We start from the raw sequence: 13,837 nt of genomic DNA, 5'->3' as shown, positions 1-13,837 counted from the left end.
AATTGGATCCGTACACTGAGATTTTCAGATGGAAAAAGCCTCCGGGGAATCTGAGACATGACACAGAGAGGCTTCAGGTAAACTTAGAGATGAAGCCAGAAGTGAAACCTTAAGTTTCACCTGAGCTCAAGGAGTTTTTTTTTTTTCTTTTACCTCCGAAAGGGCAGAGAATACACCCAAACTCTTTTAAAAGTGGCCACTGGAGTCTATTTCTAGAACAGCTATATCAACTAGCTTGGCTGATGGATTTCTACAGCCAAGATAGTGAAGTTGGGCAGGAAAAAGAACAACCCAGGTATTTCGTGCTTTTTGGTTTTGTTTTGTTTTTATTCAGTACCCACAGAGAAGGTCTATGAAAAAGGAAGAGTGCAGTAACTCCAATGGGCTAATTTCCAGATCGTAACATTTCCACCCACATAGAGTGTCCTAAAAGTCTTAGAACAGTTGTAAGCTTTAATAACCTCAGGTGTATAAATGCAGCAACCTTGCAAGAAACATTCATCATGTGAAGGTTTGCTTGCCTACAGTCTATACTTCCTTCGTTTTGTGAACTTTGATACTACTTTTTAAGGTTTTTTTTGTTGTTGTTGTTTGTTTCAGTAACTGTTTGAAGATGGCAACAGCAACTGTTTTTGAGGTATTAGAGCTGAAAACTGCCCTAAGACTTTTTGGAATACCCTTTATATGATCCCGTCTGAGTCCTTGTCCTAACTCACTTCACCCATGATTGACATTTAAACTCCAGAATGGGTTAAATTGTTTTCCAGGAGTTCTCTTCTTTTCTTGCAACATCCTCAGAGCAATGCTGGTTGAACGTTTCTCAGGCTCAGTTTCTTAACAGTTTTCTCACTCACACATCACTGGAGATGTGATTAGTTTTGTAAAAAGTACAGAGACTCAACAGTTCTCAGACTCTTGTGTTACAGCAATAAATCTCAGCTTCTAAGTGTGATGTCAGTACAACTGAAAATGGTTTGAGGTAGTACTGTGAATATTTAAGTGGTCATATTTTAATAAATTTCCACACATTCATCCAGTTAAAAAAACTTGTCTTGACTTCAGGTGTTTTCTCCCCTTCTCCCTGATCAGTGTTGTCTGGGTTTTTATCTGTGACTTCTGTTTTTATAAGGCTTTCATATACTTCCTGGGCTCTGGCAATTTCTTTCTGTGCATCAAAATGGACTTTTTGGCTGGTCAGGAGGGGAACGATTAAGTTAAAATCATTAATTCGCTTGTTTAGTTTTCTGATGTTTTCTTGAAACTGCTCACAAACTTGGCTCCACTGTTTCTGTTCAGTTGGTGTCATTGGATTCCCAAGTTTTTTCCTTGACACTAAAATCGCCTCTCTGAGTTGATCAATGGTATCCTTTATTTCCTTTTGCATTAGGATCCATTCTGGTTGGTATCCATTATCTATCAATATTCTGTTCAAGTTGTGAGTCATGGGATCAATATATGAACAGCCAGAAAATTTTTTTAGAGGTTTTCCCTTCCCACTGAGATTGTCAAAGTCTCCTTTGGCCATTGATTCCTGAATGAGATCCTCTACTAAACGCTCTATAGCTTGAGTTATCTTTTGTTCTTTACTCTGTCTTACATCTTTAACAATCAAACTATCGACGAAATACTGGCTTTGTAGTTTCTGCTTCTGATATTCCATCACTTGCTCAGTTGCACGGTCTGCTCTAAACTGCCTATATTGCTTCTCTCGTTGACTTGGAGTCCCAAAACCAATACCTTCAAAACTTAAATAATGCCGGTGTTGGGGTGTTTTATATTTGAATTTGTCTTCTTCTTCCTCTGCTTCTCCAACTTTATTCTGTTGGGCATTTGTTTGTTCTAGCACGTGGGAAAGCACCTTCCTATAAGCTTCTTCGATCCTTATAAATGTTGCAGAATCTGCAGTACTAGAGCCACCGTCTGGATGGTATTGCTTGGCAAGCTTATGAAAAGATTCCCTGACATCATCCACAGAGCATCCTTCATCCAGATTGAGCAGCCTATAATATTCTCTCATCTTCTTTTTGGATTTATGAGTTGACATCATTCTATTTTTAATGACACCAAGATATGGGAGCATTTTCATTCTATTAGATATCACCGAAACATTTATCAGATGAGATCTTAAGATTTGAGCCATTGTCACATACATCGTGTTCATAATTGTACCCAGAGATCTTCCTAGAGATGGTCTACAAACAGACAACAAATACCAAGTGAAGAAAGCTGTTATTATCGGCAAATCTCATATTTTCAGCAATAAGGAAATTACAGGTACAATAAGGGGCAGTTCTTTCTAATGCTGCTGCCAAATGCTTACAGCTATACTTCACTTTTGTTAGCAGAGAAATGGAAGTTGATGATGCTTAGTATTAACATATTATGATATAATCTGGATTTTACTCCTCACTAACCAACCACAGAATTTCAGAGCTGGTAGGTTCTTAGAGATCTAATCCAATCTTCTCATTTATGAGAAGGTTAAGGTCGGCCCAGAAGGTTAAGCAACATAACCCAGTCACACAGCAAGGTGTAAGGAAAATGGTCAGGTTTAGGGCACAGTAAGGTCTTGCTTAATTCTCCATATCCCTAGCAGATTATAAACTTCATCACCTCCACTCCATCTTAGTGTAATACTGTCTTCATCATCTCAAAGGAGTCTTCTCATGAGGCTTATCACACATGAAACAGAGAACACGAGCAAGTATGTACCTAGTCTGACACTAAATTGAATAGAATCAAGCGTCCAAAAGACTTGAAGCTCCCCACCTTATCAAGAAGGAGCTGTTTGCTACATGCTAGAAAACCAAGATGAAAGGTGGGCCCTCCGGACACGTTATTAAAAATAGTAAATAAAACGCATGGTCTAGCAGAAGAGGACAACTTACACCCAGATAATGGCAATGAAATGCCAGAAGCGGTTTAATTGCAAGTGGGACTTTGATGTACAAACGCTAAAACTGAGCTCCTGGGAACCCCAATTTTCTGGACAGTTGGGGTCAACGGCTTTAGAGTTGGGATGGTGGTGGCTGAGCCCACGGTGGCCATTGCGGGGCAGTGGTCAGTCCTGACGCGGGACACGCCCCGCCCCGCCCCCTACTCACCTCCACAGCCTTGGGGAAGGGGCTTAGCGGCTCCCGCCCCCATGCTGCGCCTCTGCGCATGCGTGCGCGGTCTGCCCTTCGCTGTCTGTCGTCTCGCTGTGGCCCAGGGGGAGTGTCTCCGCTGGACTAAACCATCTGTTGTCTTACCCTGAGGGGACCACAGTGTGGACGGAGGACAGAAGCGGACCTAATCGGCACAGAGGTCCTACTTTAACAGGAAACCCAGGAACCTCACCTAGAACGAACTCGACCCTGGGGGACACAGGCAGGACAACTCGGAGGCTCCGGCCCCGCTCCCACCTGCCCCGAGGGGGTGATCCGGCCGACTGGGATTGTGGGAGGTGTAGTTCGCAGGGAAGTGCGGCGCACTGCGGCCTTCGCCGTGCGCGTGCGCCTTCCCGGAAGGCGGGGGCCGGAGGAAGTGTGGCTGTGGCCTGCAACTGGGGCGGGCAGACTCCATTGCAGAGTGTGGTGAGTGTAGGTTCCGACCCTTGAAGTCGCAGCGGTTCGGGGGCGACGGCCCTCGGTAACCTGCTTTTGCGAAGGGACGACGAGATCGTTTCCCCGAACAGGTCTGAACAGCCTCTTCCGTGTCTGCAGATGGGGCACCAGCGAAGAGACTTGAAAGTTCTACCCAACCCAGAAAGATCTAGCTAACCCAGGCTAGAATTAATTCGTTAATTCAGCAAGTACTTAACTGAGCAGCTCGCTTAGCCAGGCGTTGGTAGGTAGGGGGTGAAGACAGTTGAGCTCCAAATCAAAACAGGGGTCTCCTGGTTTTAAGCTCAGCCACTGTCATGGGGATTTCCTGTTTCGGAGGTAATTTTTTAAAAAAGAAAAATAGAAAAAATAGAAAAAGGCAGAAAATTGCTTTTCTATGTGTCTGCCAGTAAAATAAGGGTACCAGTAAATGGTAAATGTATATTTAGCACTTTTTTGCCAGCTACTGTGCTAAGTGCTTTATGTATATATAGTCTCTTAATCCTTACAACTGCCCTATGAAATAAAGTGTAGTTACCTTCCTCATTTACATATGATGAAATAATAATTGCATGAAATGCACTGAATTTTTGTGAGAATTACACAAGATATGTAAGCCACTTCGCACAATGCCTGGAGCATTAAGCAATGTATTTTATTATGACTATGCCTCCGAAAAGGAGCCAGAAATAGGTACTGGCCTTCCTAAGCTTCTGAATTATAGACCATATAATAGTTTGCTACCTCCTATGTAGTTGTACAGAGAAAGACCTAAATACTGATGCAGAGGGATTTCCTTATAAGCAAACAATGAACATAAAGAGTTCTGTGTGAAACAAAATAGTGTTTCTACAGTGTTAACTTTCTGGCCAACATCTTAAACACAGCATAAAAGTGGAAAAAGCATAAACTCGTCTTTAAAAACAACTCATATTTGTATAGCACTTTGCGTTTTACAAAGCACTCATCACAAATCTCGTTTTGATTTTTGCACTTTAGAAGTTACTATACTTCAGCACCATGTAGCTAAGCGCCTTTTGTTAAGTTACTAGAACTCTTAGGTCCATTTCTCTTTCAGAGTGTCAGTTTTATAGCGTGATTCTGTACTGGTAGAAGGTGAATTGGAGTTGGCTGAATAATCTATTAGGAACAGTTGCAGCTGCAAAATGCAAACTAGCTAACTGATTTGGGGAATTATTTTTCTAATGTATAAGAAATGTGGAGGTAGCCAGTTTCTGGGTATTGTATTGGTTCATCTACCAAGAGTTGCCACATTTGCTTTACCATTCTCTCCCTTTCTCCATATATGTGCTTTTTTTTTTTTTTTTTTTTTAGATTTTATTTATTGGGACGCCTGGGTGGCTCAGTCGTTAAGCGTTTGCCTGTGGCTCGGGTCATGATCCCAGAGTCCTGGGATCAAGTCCCACATACAGCTCCTTGCACCGCGGGAAGCCTGCTTCTCCCTCTCCCACTCCCCCCCGCTTATGTTCCCTCTCTTGCTGTGTCTCTCTCTCTGTCAAATAAATTTTTTTAAAAAATTATTTATTTATTTATTTGACAGAGCACAAGTAGGCAGAGTAGCAGACGGAGGGAGAAGGAGAAGGAGGCTCCCCGCGGGGCAAAGGGCCCGATGCAGGGCTCGATCCCAGGACCCTGGGATCATGAGCTGAGCCGAAGGCAGACGCTTAACTGACTGAGCCACCCAGGTGCCCCTTTTTTTTCTTTTTAGGATTTTATTTTTAAGTAATCGCTACATCCAGCTTGGGGCTCAAACTCACAACCCTGAGATCAAGAGTCGCAGGCCCCACTCACTGAGCCAGCCAGGCGCCCCGAGGGCTCTGTTTTAATCCATGTCTTTTTTTTTTCCTTCTTTTGTTTGCTTGTTCTGTGATAACTGCAAAGAAGTTGATTTATTTCCAATAAGTTACCATAGTAACCAAAAATCACACTTCCTGAAGCTTGACTTATGGTTCAGTCTGCATCCTAAAACCACATACTGTCCAATGACGCTTGCAAATGATAACTTCTGGAGCTACAGTTCCTGTAACCACCATGAATATGCTTTCCTTTCTGGGTGCCATCTTTTTTAAAATTATTTTTTATTTTTATTTTTTTCTTTTAAGTAGGCTCCACACCCAGTGTGGGGCTTGAACTCATGACCCTGAGATTAAGAGTTGCATGCTCTACTGACTGAGCCCACCAGGTGCCCCTCTGGGAGGCATCTTCATTCATTTTTAAACTATTTGCTGAAGAAAGAGTTTGATGCTGGGGCATCTTGGTGGCTCAGTCAGTTAAGAGTCTGCCTTCAGCTCAGGTCATGATCCTGGGGTCCTGGGATCGAGCCCCACATGGGGTTCCCTGCTTGCCTCTCCCTCTGCCTGCTGCCTGCCCCCTGCTTGTGCTCTCTCTCTCTCTCTCAAATAAATAAAATCTTAAAAAAAAAAAAGATGTAGAGTATCAGCTTTTAAAGAAAGAAGGCAGTGGGTTAATTTACATAACATGACAATACTCTAAAGTCTGGGGGGATTAGGGAACGGTGTGGTGGGAAAGAGAAGATTCACATTCATTTGGATATTTTCTCCTTTTCCCTTTTCCCAGCTAGGTAAAACAGTTATTAAACCCTCCTGTATGGGCCACACACGGGGTCTGTGGGACTTTACCAGCGGTAAACCCCGCCCATGACGTTTGATTTTCACTTTTGGCATGGAATTAATGTGATGATTTGTAAGTGTCACTTGAGCCTGAATTGTTTGCAGTTGACTGGTGCTGATCTACAGCACTTTCTGTTACTTGAAATTGTGAATAATGTATGTATCTCCCTCTAATTGCAGACCAGTTCCGGGGGAAACAAATGCACACTATCCATCTGGGAACCAAGATTTGAATTGTTTCTAACCCATATTACATTTACTCACCATGTTTATTGAAATCACTGCTTTACAGCACAGCTACTCTCTGCTTTTCTCACCCTTCAGAATTTGTTTCCAGCTTTATTGAGGTCTAATTGACAAAAATTGTATATATTTGAGGTGTACAGTTTGATAATTTGATATATGTATATATTGTGAAATAATCACAATCAAACTAATTATCAAGCTAATTAACATATCCGTCGCCTCACATGGTTGCTTTTTCTTTTTTTTTCTTGGGGGGGTAGAAACACATAAGATCTACTGCCCTAGCAAATTTCTTTCTTTCTTTTTTTTTTAAAGATTTTTATTTATTTATTTGACAGAGACACAGCAAGAGAGGGAACACAAGCAGTGGGAGTGAGAGAAGGAGAAGCAGGCTTCCCGCGGAGCAGGGAGCCGACGCGGGGCTCGATCCTAGGACCCTGGGATCATGACCGGAGCCGAAGGCAGACGCTTAATGATTGAGCCACCCAGGTGCCCCTCCCTTAGCAAATTTCAAGTATACAACACAGAATTGTTAATTACAGTCAGTCTGGATGTTTTGATAAGTTAAAAAGACCAGTATGTGGCGGCGCCTGGGTGGCTCAGTGAGTTGGGCATCTGCGTTTGGCTCAGGTCATGATCCCAGGGTCCCAGGATCAAGCCCTGGCATTGGGTTCTCTGCTCAGCGGAGAGCCTGCTTCTCCCTCTGCCTCTCACCCCGCTCGTGCTCTTTCTCTCAAATAAATAAATAAAATTAAAAGAAAAAAAAACAGTATATGGGGCCCCTGGGTGGCTCAGTCGTTAAGTGTCTGCCTTCAGCTCAGGTCATGATCCCAGGGTCCTGGGATCGAGCCCCGCATCGGGTTCCCCAATCCTCGGGAAGCCTGCTTTTCCCCTCTCCCACTCTCCCTGCTTGTGTTCCCTCTCTCGCTGTGTCTCTCTCTGTCAAATAAATAAATAAAATCTTTAAAAATAAGTAAATAAATAAATAAATAAAACCAGTATATGGAGGGTTTGCCTCCCTTCACTGCTTACCAGTTGTCAAAGATTTGAGCAACAAAACTGTAAACACATTAAAACTCACATTAACATTATTTGCTAGAGAATCGTCCAAGATGCTTTATAGAGAGAATAGGTTTTAAGGCAAATCTAATTCCAAGACAACTTTGTAATATGTGAGGCTTCTTCCGCTCAAAAAGCCCACTCTCTAGGAATGCTCCCTGAATGCCCTTTTTGTCTTAGGGCTCATCCAGAGACACCTCAGCTCTGGTGAGGTGATACCGGATCACTTGGTCCATGCTATTCTCAATGGAAGAGCACAGGAAATGAGTATATAAATCCAGTTTGTTACCCAAACTCCTTTTGAAGGTGCAATAAATAACATTTCTTGTATTAAATGAAATTAAAGAATCACATAATTTCCGTTCTTTACTTGACAGCGAGGTTTAATTATCTACTCTGGGTGATATCCATAGTGAGTGAGTGAGTGTGTCTTTGTTCTTAGGAAATACATGTTGAAATATTTATGGAGAAAGGGATATGATGTCTGCAAATTACTCTCCAATGATTTAGAAATAAATGTATGTACAGAGCAAGGGAGAAAGAGAGCAAACAATAAACCAGATGGAGTGAAATGTTAATTGGAAAATCTGGGTAAAGATTATTTGGAAGGTTTTTGTATTCTTGCAACTGTTCTGTGTAGGCACTTTTTAATTTTTTTAAAGAATTTATTTGTAATTGCCAAAAATTGGAAGGAACCAAGATGCCCTTCAGTAAATGATAAACTGTGGTTCATACATACAGTAAAATATTATTCAGTGATAAAAAGTAATTGAGCTATCAAGCCTTGAAAAGACAAGAACCTTAAATGCATATTTCTGAGTGAAAGAAATCAATCTGAAAAGGCTCCATATATGATTCCAACTGTATAAAACTATAAAAATTGTTGTAAAAAATCAGTGGATTAAAATAGGCCAAAAGGACTTGAATAGACATGTCTCCAAAGAAGATAGACAAATGGCCACAAGTATACGCAGAGAAGCTCAGCACCACTGATCATTAGGGAAATGCAAATCCAAACCACAGTGAGAGAGCACCTTAAACCCATTGGCTGCTATCAGACAAAACAAAATAACAAGCAATGGCCAGGATGTGGAGAAGCTAGGACCCTTAGGAGAGCATAAAATGGTCACAGTTGCCCAAGTCCACACAGTTTGTGGCAGATTTTTCCTTTTTTTTTTTTTTTTTTAGGATTTTATTATTCATCTGTCGGAGAGAGCACAAGCAGGGAGAGCAGCAGGCAGAGGGAGAAGCAGGCTCCCCGCTGAACAGGGAGCCCGATGTGGGACTCGATCCCAGGATCCTGGGATCATGACCCCAGCCAGAGGCAGAAGCTCAACCAACTGAGCCACCCAGGCGTCACAGTGGCAGATTTTTCTGCCAGTCTAAATCTGCAGATTTAATCTGCACAGTTAGTGCAGGATTTTTCCTATAACCCTCCCTGTCCAGAGGGTAAACATGATTACATGCTGCAAAAGTGAAAGAAAGTGCTAGAGTATTTGCATATTGGTTTGGCATATAGCTTTCTAAAATAACAATCTCAGGTCCAAAAGGAATTTGTTTCAGAATGTAGTTAGTAGTACCAGACTTTTGTTAAGTCACTTATTAGATTTCTAAATGTATTATTTGTGTCCAAATCATCAGCTGATAAAAGTGCTAGGAACAAGAAATCATTTCCCAGCAACACTCTTCGGAGGCTGTCGTGCAGTCCCTGGGCAGGCCTGGGCCCTTTTCTTCATTTTATAAAAGTAATCAGTGAAAAATGGACATTTCAGGGGCACTTGGGCAGCTCAGTCGGTTGTGTCTGCCTTTGACTCACGTCATGGTCCTGGGGTCCTGGGATTAGGCCCTGCTCCACGGGGTGTCTGCTTCTCCCTGTCCCTCTGCCCCTCACCCCCTTGCTTGTGCTCTCTCTCTTGCTCTCAGATAAATAAAATCTTTTTAAAAAATGGATATTTCATTGAAGATTTTTTAGAGGACACAGAAGGGAGGGTTCCATTCAAAGCCACCAAGCAAAACTTCCTAATAAGTGCTAGTAGACATCTGTCCTGTTCCCAGGCCCAGTCAGGTGCCTTACACCTCTCATCTTCCTTCTCCCTGCCTTGTCTTCTCTAAAATGCACTCCAAGTTTCAGCACTTCATATGCAGAAAACAGAAGCACTGAAGTTTGCCACTTCACCCAGCCTTTCAAGGATCGTTTATTATCTTCAACTGGGTACCTTGCAAGCATGTGTGTATGTGTTGGGGGAGATGGTGGTGTCTGTCTCATTCCTGATGCCAAGTGGTTTATCAAAAATACAAAACACTTCCTTTCTCTTCTCTAGGTCCAGAAGTATAATTCTGCTAGTAAGAAAAATAAGATCGTTTTCTCCAAACGATTAACATAATAAAAATACATAAACAATGACAGAATGTTCTTGATCAATAAATTGGCCATCTAAAAGGCCATGCTCAACATAAGAATGTTTCACACAAAATTTAGGATCTTGATTACCTCTGAAAATCTTAGGAGAGGGAGTCCAAAATTTTCATTTGAATCACTATAATAGCAAACAAAATTTTTAAAAAATTTAAAGGGGGGATCAAATAACTACAGGAGATTGGAAACATAAATTATGAAACATCCCTCGCTCTGCAGCCTGTAAAAAGAATGAGCCCGATCTCTAGGTACAGCCATGGAAAGGTGGCCAGTGTATTTTCTGAATAAAGAAATTTTGCTAAGTTATATTTGGAAAAGGATGACTCAATTTGCACTCCAGCCTATCTGGGAATACCTGTTACTCCACATCCTTGATAACAGAGTGGCTTAGTAATCAGAATGACAGACAATAGCAAGTGTTGGTGAGGAGAAATCAAAACCCTCACATGTTGCTAGTGAGAATGTAAAATGGAACAACCCCTTTAGAAAGCAGTTTGCAATTACTCAAAAAGTTAAACATGGAGTTGTCATGTGACTCAGCAATTTCCCCTCCTGGGTATATACGCAAGGGAACTTGAAATATACTTCCACACAAAAGCATGTATACAACTATTCATAGCAGCATTATTTATTGATGGCCAAAAAGTAGATACAACCCAGGTGTCCATCAGCTGAAGAATGGATAAACAAAATGTGCTATATACGTATAACAGATATTACTCCATCATAAAAAAGTGTAAAGTACTGATAACACATTACAACATGGATGGACTTTGAAAACGTGCTACATGAAGAAACCAGATGCTAAAGAGTGATTGCTAGTAGACAGGGTTCTCCTTTTGGAGTCATGAAAATGTTCCGGAATTAGGTAGTGGTTATTGTTGTACAACCTTGTTAATATTGTAGAAATCACTGAATTGTATTTCAACAGTTGAATTTTATAGTATGAATTCTATCTCAATGAAAAATCAAAAGTGTTAATATTTTTATGTTAAGAAATTGGAGTACAGTCGGTATTTTGTTTAATATTTAATAAAGTTTAATATTTAGAAATTCATATGTAATAAAATCTTATGGCAGTCATAAATTATAATTGAAAATGTGTAACCGAGTGATTTAGACTTTGATTTAAAATTGAAATCTTCCTGGGGCATCTGGGTGGCTCAGTGGGTTAAGCGTTTGCCTTCGACTCAGGTCATGATCCTGGAGTCCTGGGATCGAGCCCCACATTGAGCTCCCTGCTCAATGGAAAGCCTGCTTCTCCCTCTGACCCTCACCCCGCTCATGTGCGCACGCTCTCTCTCTCTCTCAAATAAAAGCTTCTAAAAAAATTGAAATCTTCCTACATTTACATATATTGTCAGCATATCTAAGAGAATTTTAGCCATCAACTTACAAGTTTTTAAGGTATCAAGGTAATTCTCAGAGAATTCTTAAGTCTTAAGTCAGATAATAAAAGTATTGCAGAAGGAAAACAAACATAGAAAGCTTAAAGTTCAGCCTCAAGTGTTTTCCTGTGTCAATGGAGTCAACTATTAACCAAAGTCCCTTTAACAATAATGGTTAATGTTTACTAAGAAATAGGGTTGCCTGGCTGGCTCAGTAGGTGGAGCATGCGGCTCTTGATCTTGGGGTTGTGAGTTCAAGCCTCACGTTGGGCGTAGAGATTACTTAAAAATAAAATTAAAAAAATAAAATAAGATATGTAAGCTGAGTTTTGAATGTGTGACTTTAACAAATTGAATATTAGTTTTTAAAAAGCAAAATACGCCTGAAAAATCTCCCCTCTCATCCCTGCTCCCCTCCTTTGCTGAGGCAATGGCAGCAGGTGCTGTGCGCCCTTGTGGAGATAATCAACACATAAGGATGCCCTTGGGAGGGCACCCGGGGGGCTCAGTCAGTCAGGTGTCTGTCTTCGGGGCTCAGAGCATGATCCCAGAGTCCTGGGATCGAGCCCCATGTCGGGCGGGCTTCCTGCTCAGTGCGGAGTTGCTTCTCCCTCTCCCTCTGCTCCCCCCTCAACTCGTGCTCACTCTCTCTCTCGCTCTCTCAAATAAATGAATAAAATCTTAAAAAAAAAAAAAAAGGAATGCCCTTGGGACGCCTGGGTGGTGCATTTGGTTAAGCACCTGACTCTTGATTTTGGCTCAAGTCATGATCTTGGGGTTGTGAGATCAAGCCCCACATCGGACTCTGTGCTCAGTGGGGAGTCTGCTCCAGAGTCTCTCTCTCTGACCCTGCCCTGTCCCCTCCCTCTCTCTAACTCTCCCCACTTCTCCACCTTTCAAAAAAAAAAAAAATGCCCTTTTACTCCCATTCCCCTTTAATATATAAATAGAAGCGTAGTACGCCTACATACTTTCCTTTACCCTTTTCACTTAACAATATATATTGATCTAGAAAAATCCCACCATTCTTTTGAAGAAAATAATATTTACAGAGGACTCCCACAGAGTTTACTCTCACTTACTCAACATGATCTCTAGCAACAGCCAAGCCTGGCTGATGCCACTGCAGTCGTGGCTCTCTGTCCCAGAAGGGCCACCTGAAAACTGGCACAAATTTTGGGAGGAGGTAATAGACGTTAGGGGCTCAATTGTTTTTTTCCCCTCCCCAAATTTGTATGTTGAACTCCTAACCCCCCAGTACTCAGAATGTAGGAAATAGGAAATTGGGCCGTTAAAGGAGTGATTAAGTTAACATAAGGCCATTGGGGTGCCCTGTAATCCAATCTGACTGGTGTCCTTATAAGAGGAGGAAATCTGGACACACAAAGGGACACTGGGAATATATGTGCACAAAGGAAAGGCTGGGTGAGGATGCAGTGAGTAGGTGGCCTCAGAAACCTTGATCTTGAACGTCCAGCCTCCAGAACGGCGAGAGAGTAATTTCTGGGTAAGCCCCAGTCTGTGGTGTTTTGTTACAGCAGTCTGAGCAGACAAATACCCCAGTTGTGTGATCCTCATACGTTTGTTCAGTAGACTCCAGGAATTTGTATTATCCAAACTGTGGCCTCCCAGATGGAAAACTTTTAGGCTTTTAGCGTTCTCAGTTTCCTCTGGCTGGACGCACCTGTCCTGCAGATCTAGCTTCTGGCGGATGCTGCCTCCTCCTCACCTCCTACAGGGCTATCACGGATGTTTGCATTCTTGGGGCCCCAGAGCCTCCCGTGCGAGGGAATGGATGTAGGATGCTGGGCTTTCTGGCTTGCTGAAAGGTGCGTGACTGGGTGGCCTCTAGAACCAGAAGCTCATTTCCTGTTCCTTGAGACACGCTTCTCCTAGCTTCGGTGGCTCCCAACTGCGCTGTTGGTTCATTTTCAGGCTCCTTTGAAGACCTTTCTCTCACTTGATTGCTAAGAGTCCTAGTCCTGCGGAGCTCCGTGAGTTGCGCACTTGGATTACCTAAAGCATCTACACTCTCCTTCTTGCTCAGTTGCAGCGCCTAAGCTCCGTCTCTAAGCTAATGAGCTAGGTGTGGTATCAGGGTAGTCAGTCACAAATCCCTGAAGGTTCAAAGCAGTCCCACCTCCCTGTGAACAATATTCCATCATTTTGCAAAAGAAAGGCACACCTTGCGCACACCCTGAATCTTACTAGGGTGCTGTGAACACCCTCAGGGCACCAAACAAAGGCACAATTGAAAAGGCTGATTTGCTGTGGATGCTGAGAAAGCAAAATAAATCCTTTATAAAACTGGAAGGTTTTCAATACTTGGCTTTCAACAAAGTGAAGGACGACCTAATAGATTTGTCAGCTGAATATTTAATTTAAAATGATTTTTGGTGAGAGATCTTGGTTTGTTTTTGCACATAACTGAAGCAGTCAAGGGACTGAAGGATACTGCTATAACAAAACAATTTTTTTCCTTTGAAAGTTTGG

General features: G+C 42.1%; 1 protein-coding gene across 1 annotated transcript; it reads right to left on the bottom strand.

The window, feature by feature from the left end:
• Window positions 1-306: 306 nt before the first annotated feature.
• DNAJC28 (DnaJ heat shock protein family (Hsp40) member C28) lies at window positions 307-3,418 on the bottom strand. The gene is made up of 2 exons (XM_028115669.2): window positions 3,105-3,418; window positions 307-2,192 (listed from the first exon to the last, which is right to left on the bottom strand). Exon 2 carries the CDS (start codon window positions 2,159-2,161, stop codon window positions 1,004-1,006), a length of 1,158 nt encoding a protein of 385 aa, XP_027971470.2. The 5' UTR covers window positions 2,162-2,192; window positions 3,105-3,418; the 3' UTR covers window positions 307-1,003.
• Window positions 3,419-13,837: the final 10,419 nt, after the last annotated feature.

This window comes from Eumetopias jubatus, unplaced genomic scaffold (genome assembly GCF_037043125.1).
Source record: "Eumetopias jubatus isolate StellerSeaLion01/CBP00866 unplaced genomic scaffold, mEumJub1_p1.0 scaffold_1, whole genome shotgun sequence".
NCBI classification, from domain to species: Eukaryota; Metazoa; Chordata; class Mammalia; order Carnivora; family Otariidae; genus Eumetopias; species Eumetopias jubatus.
The sequence above is the reverse complement of the archived record's forward strand: the minus strand, read 5'-3'. Positions and strand labels throughout refer to the sequence as shown.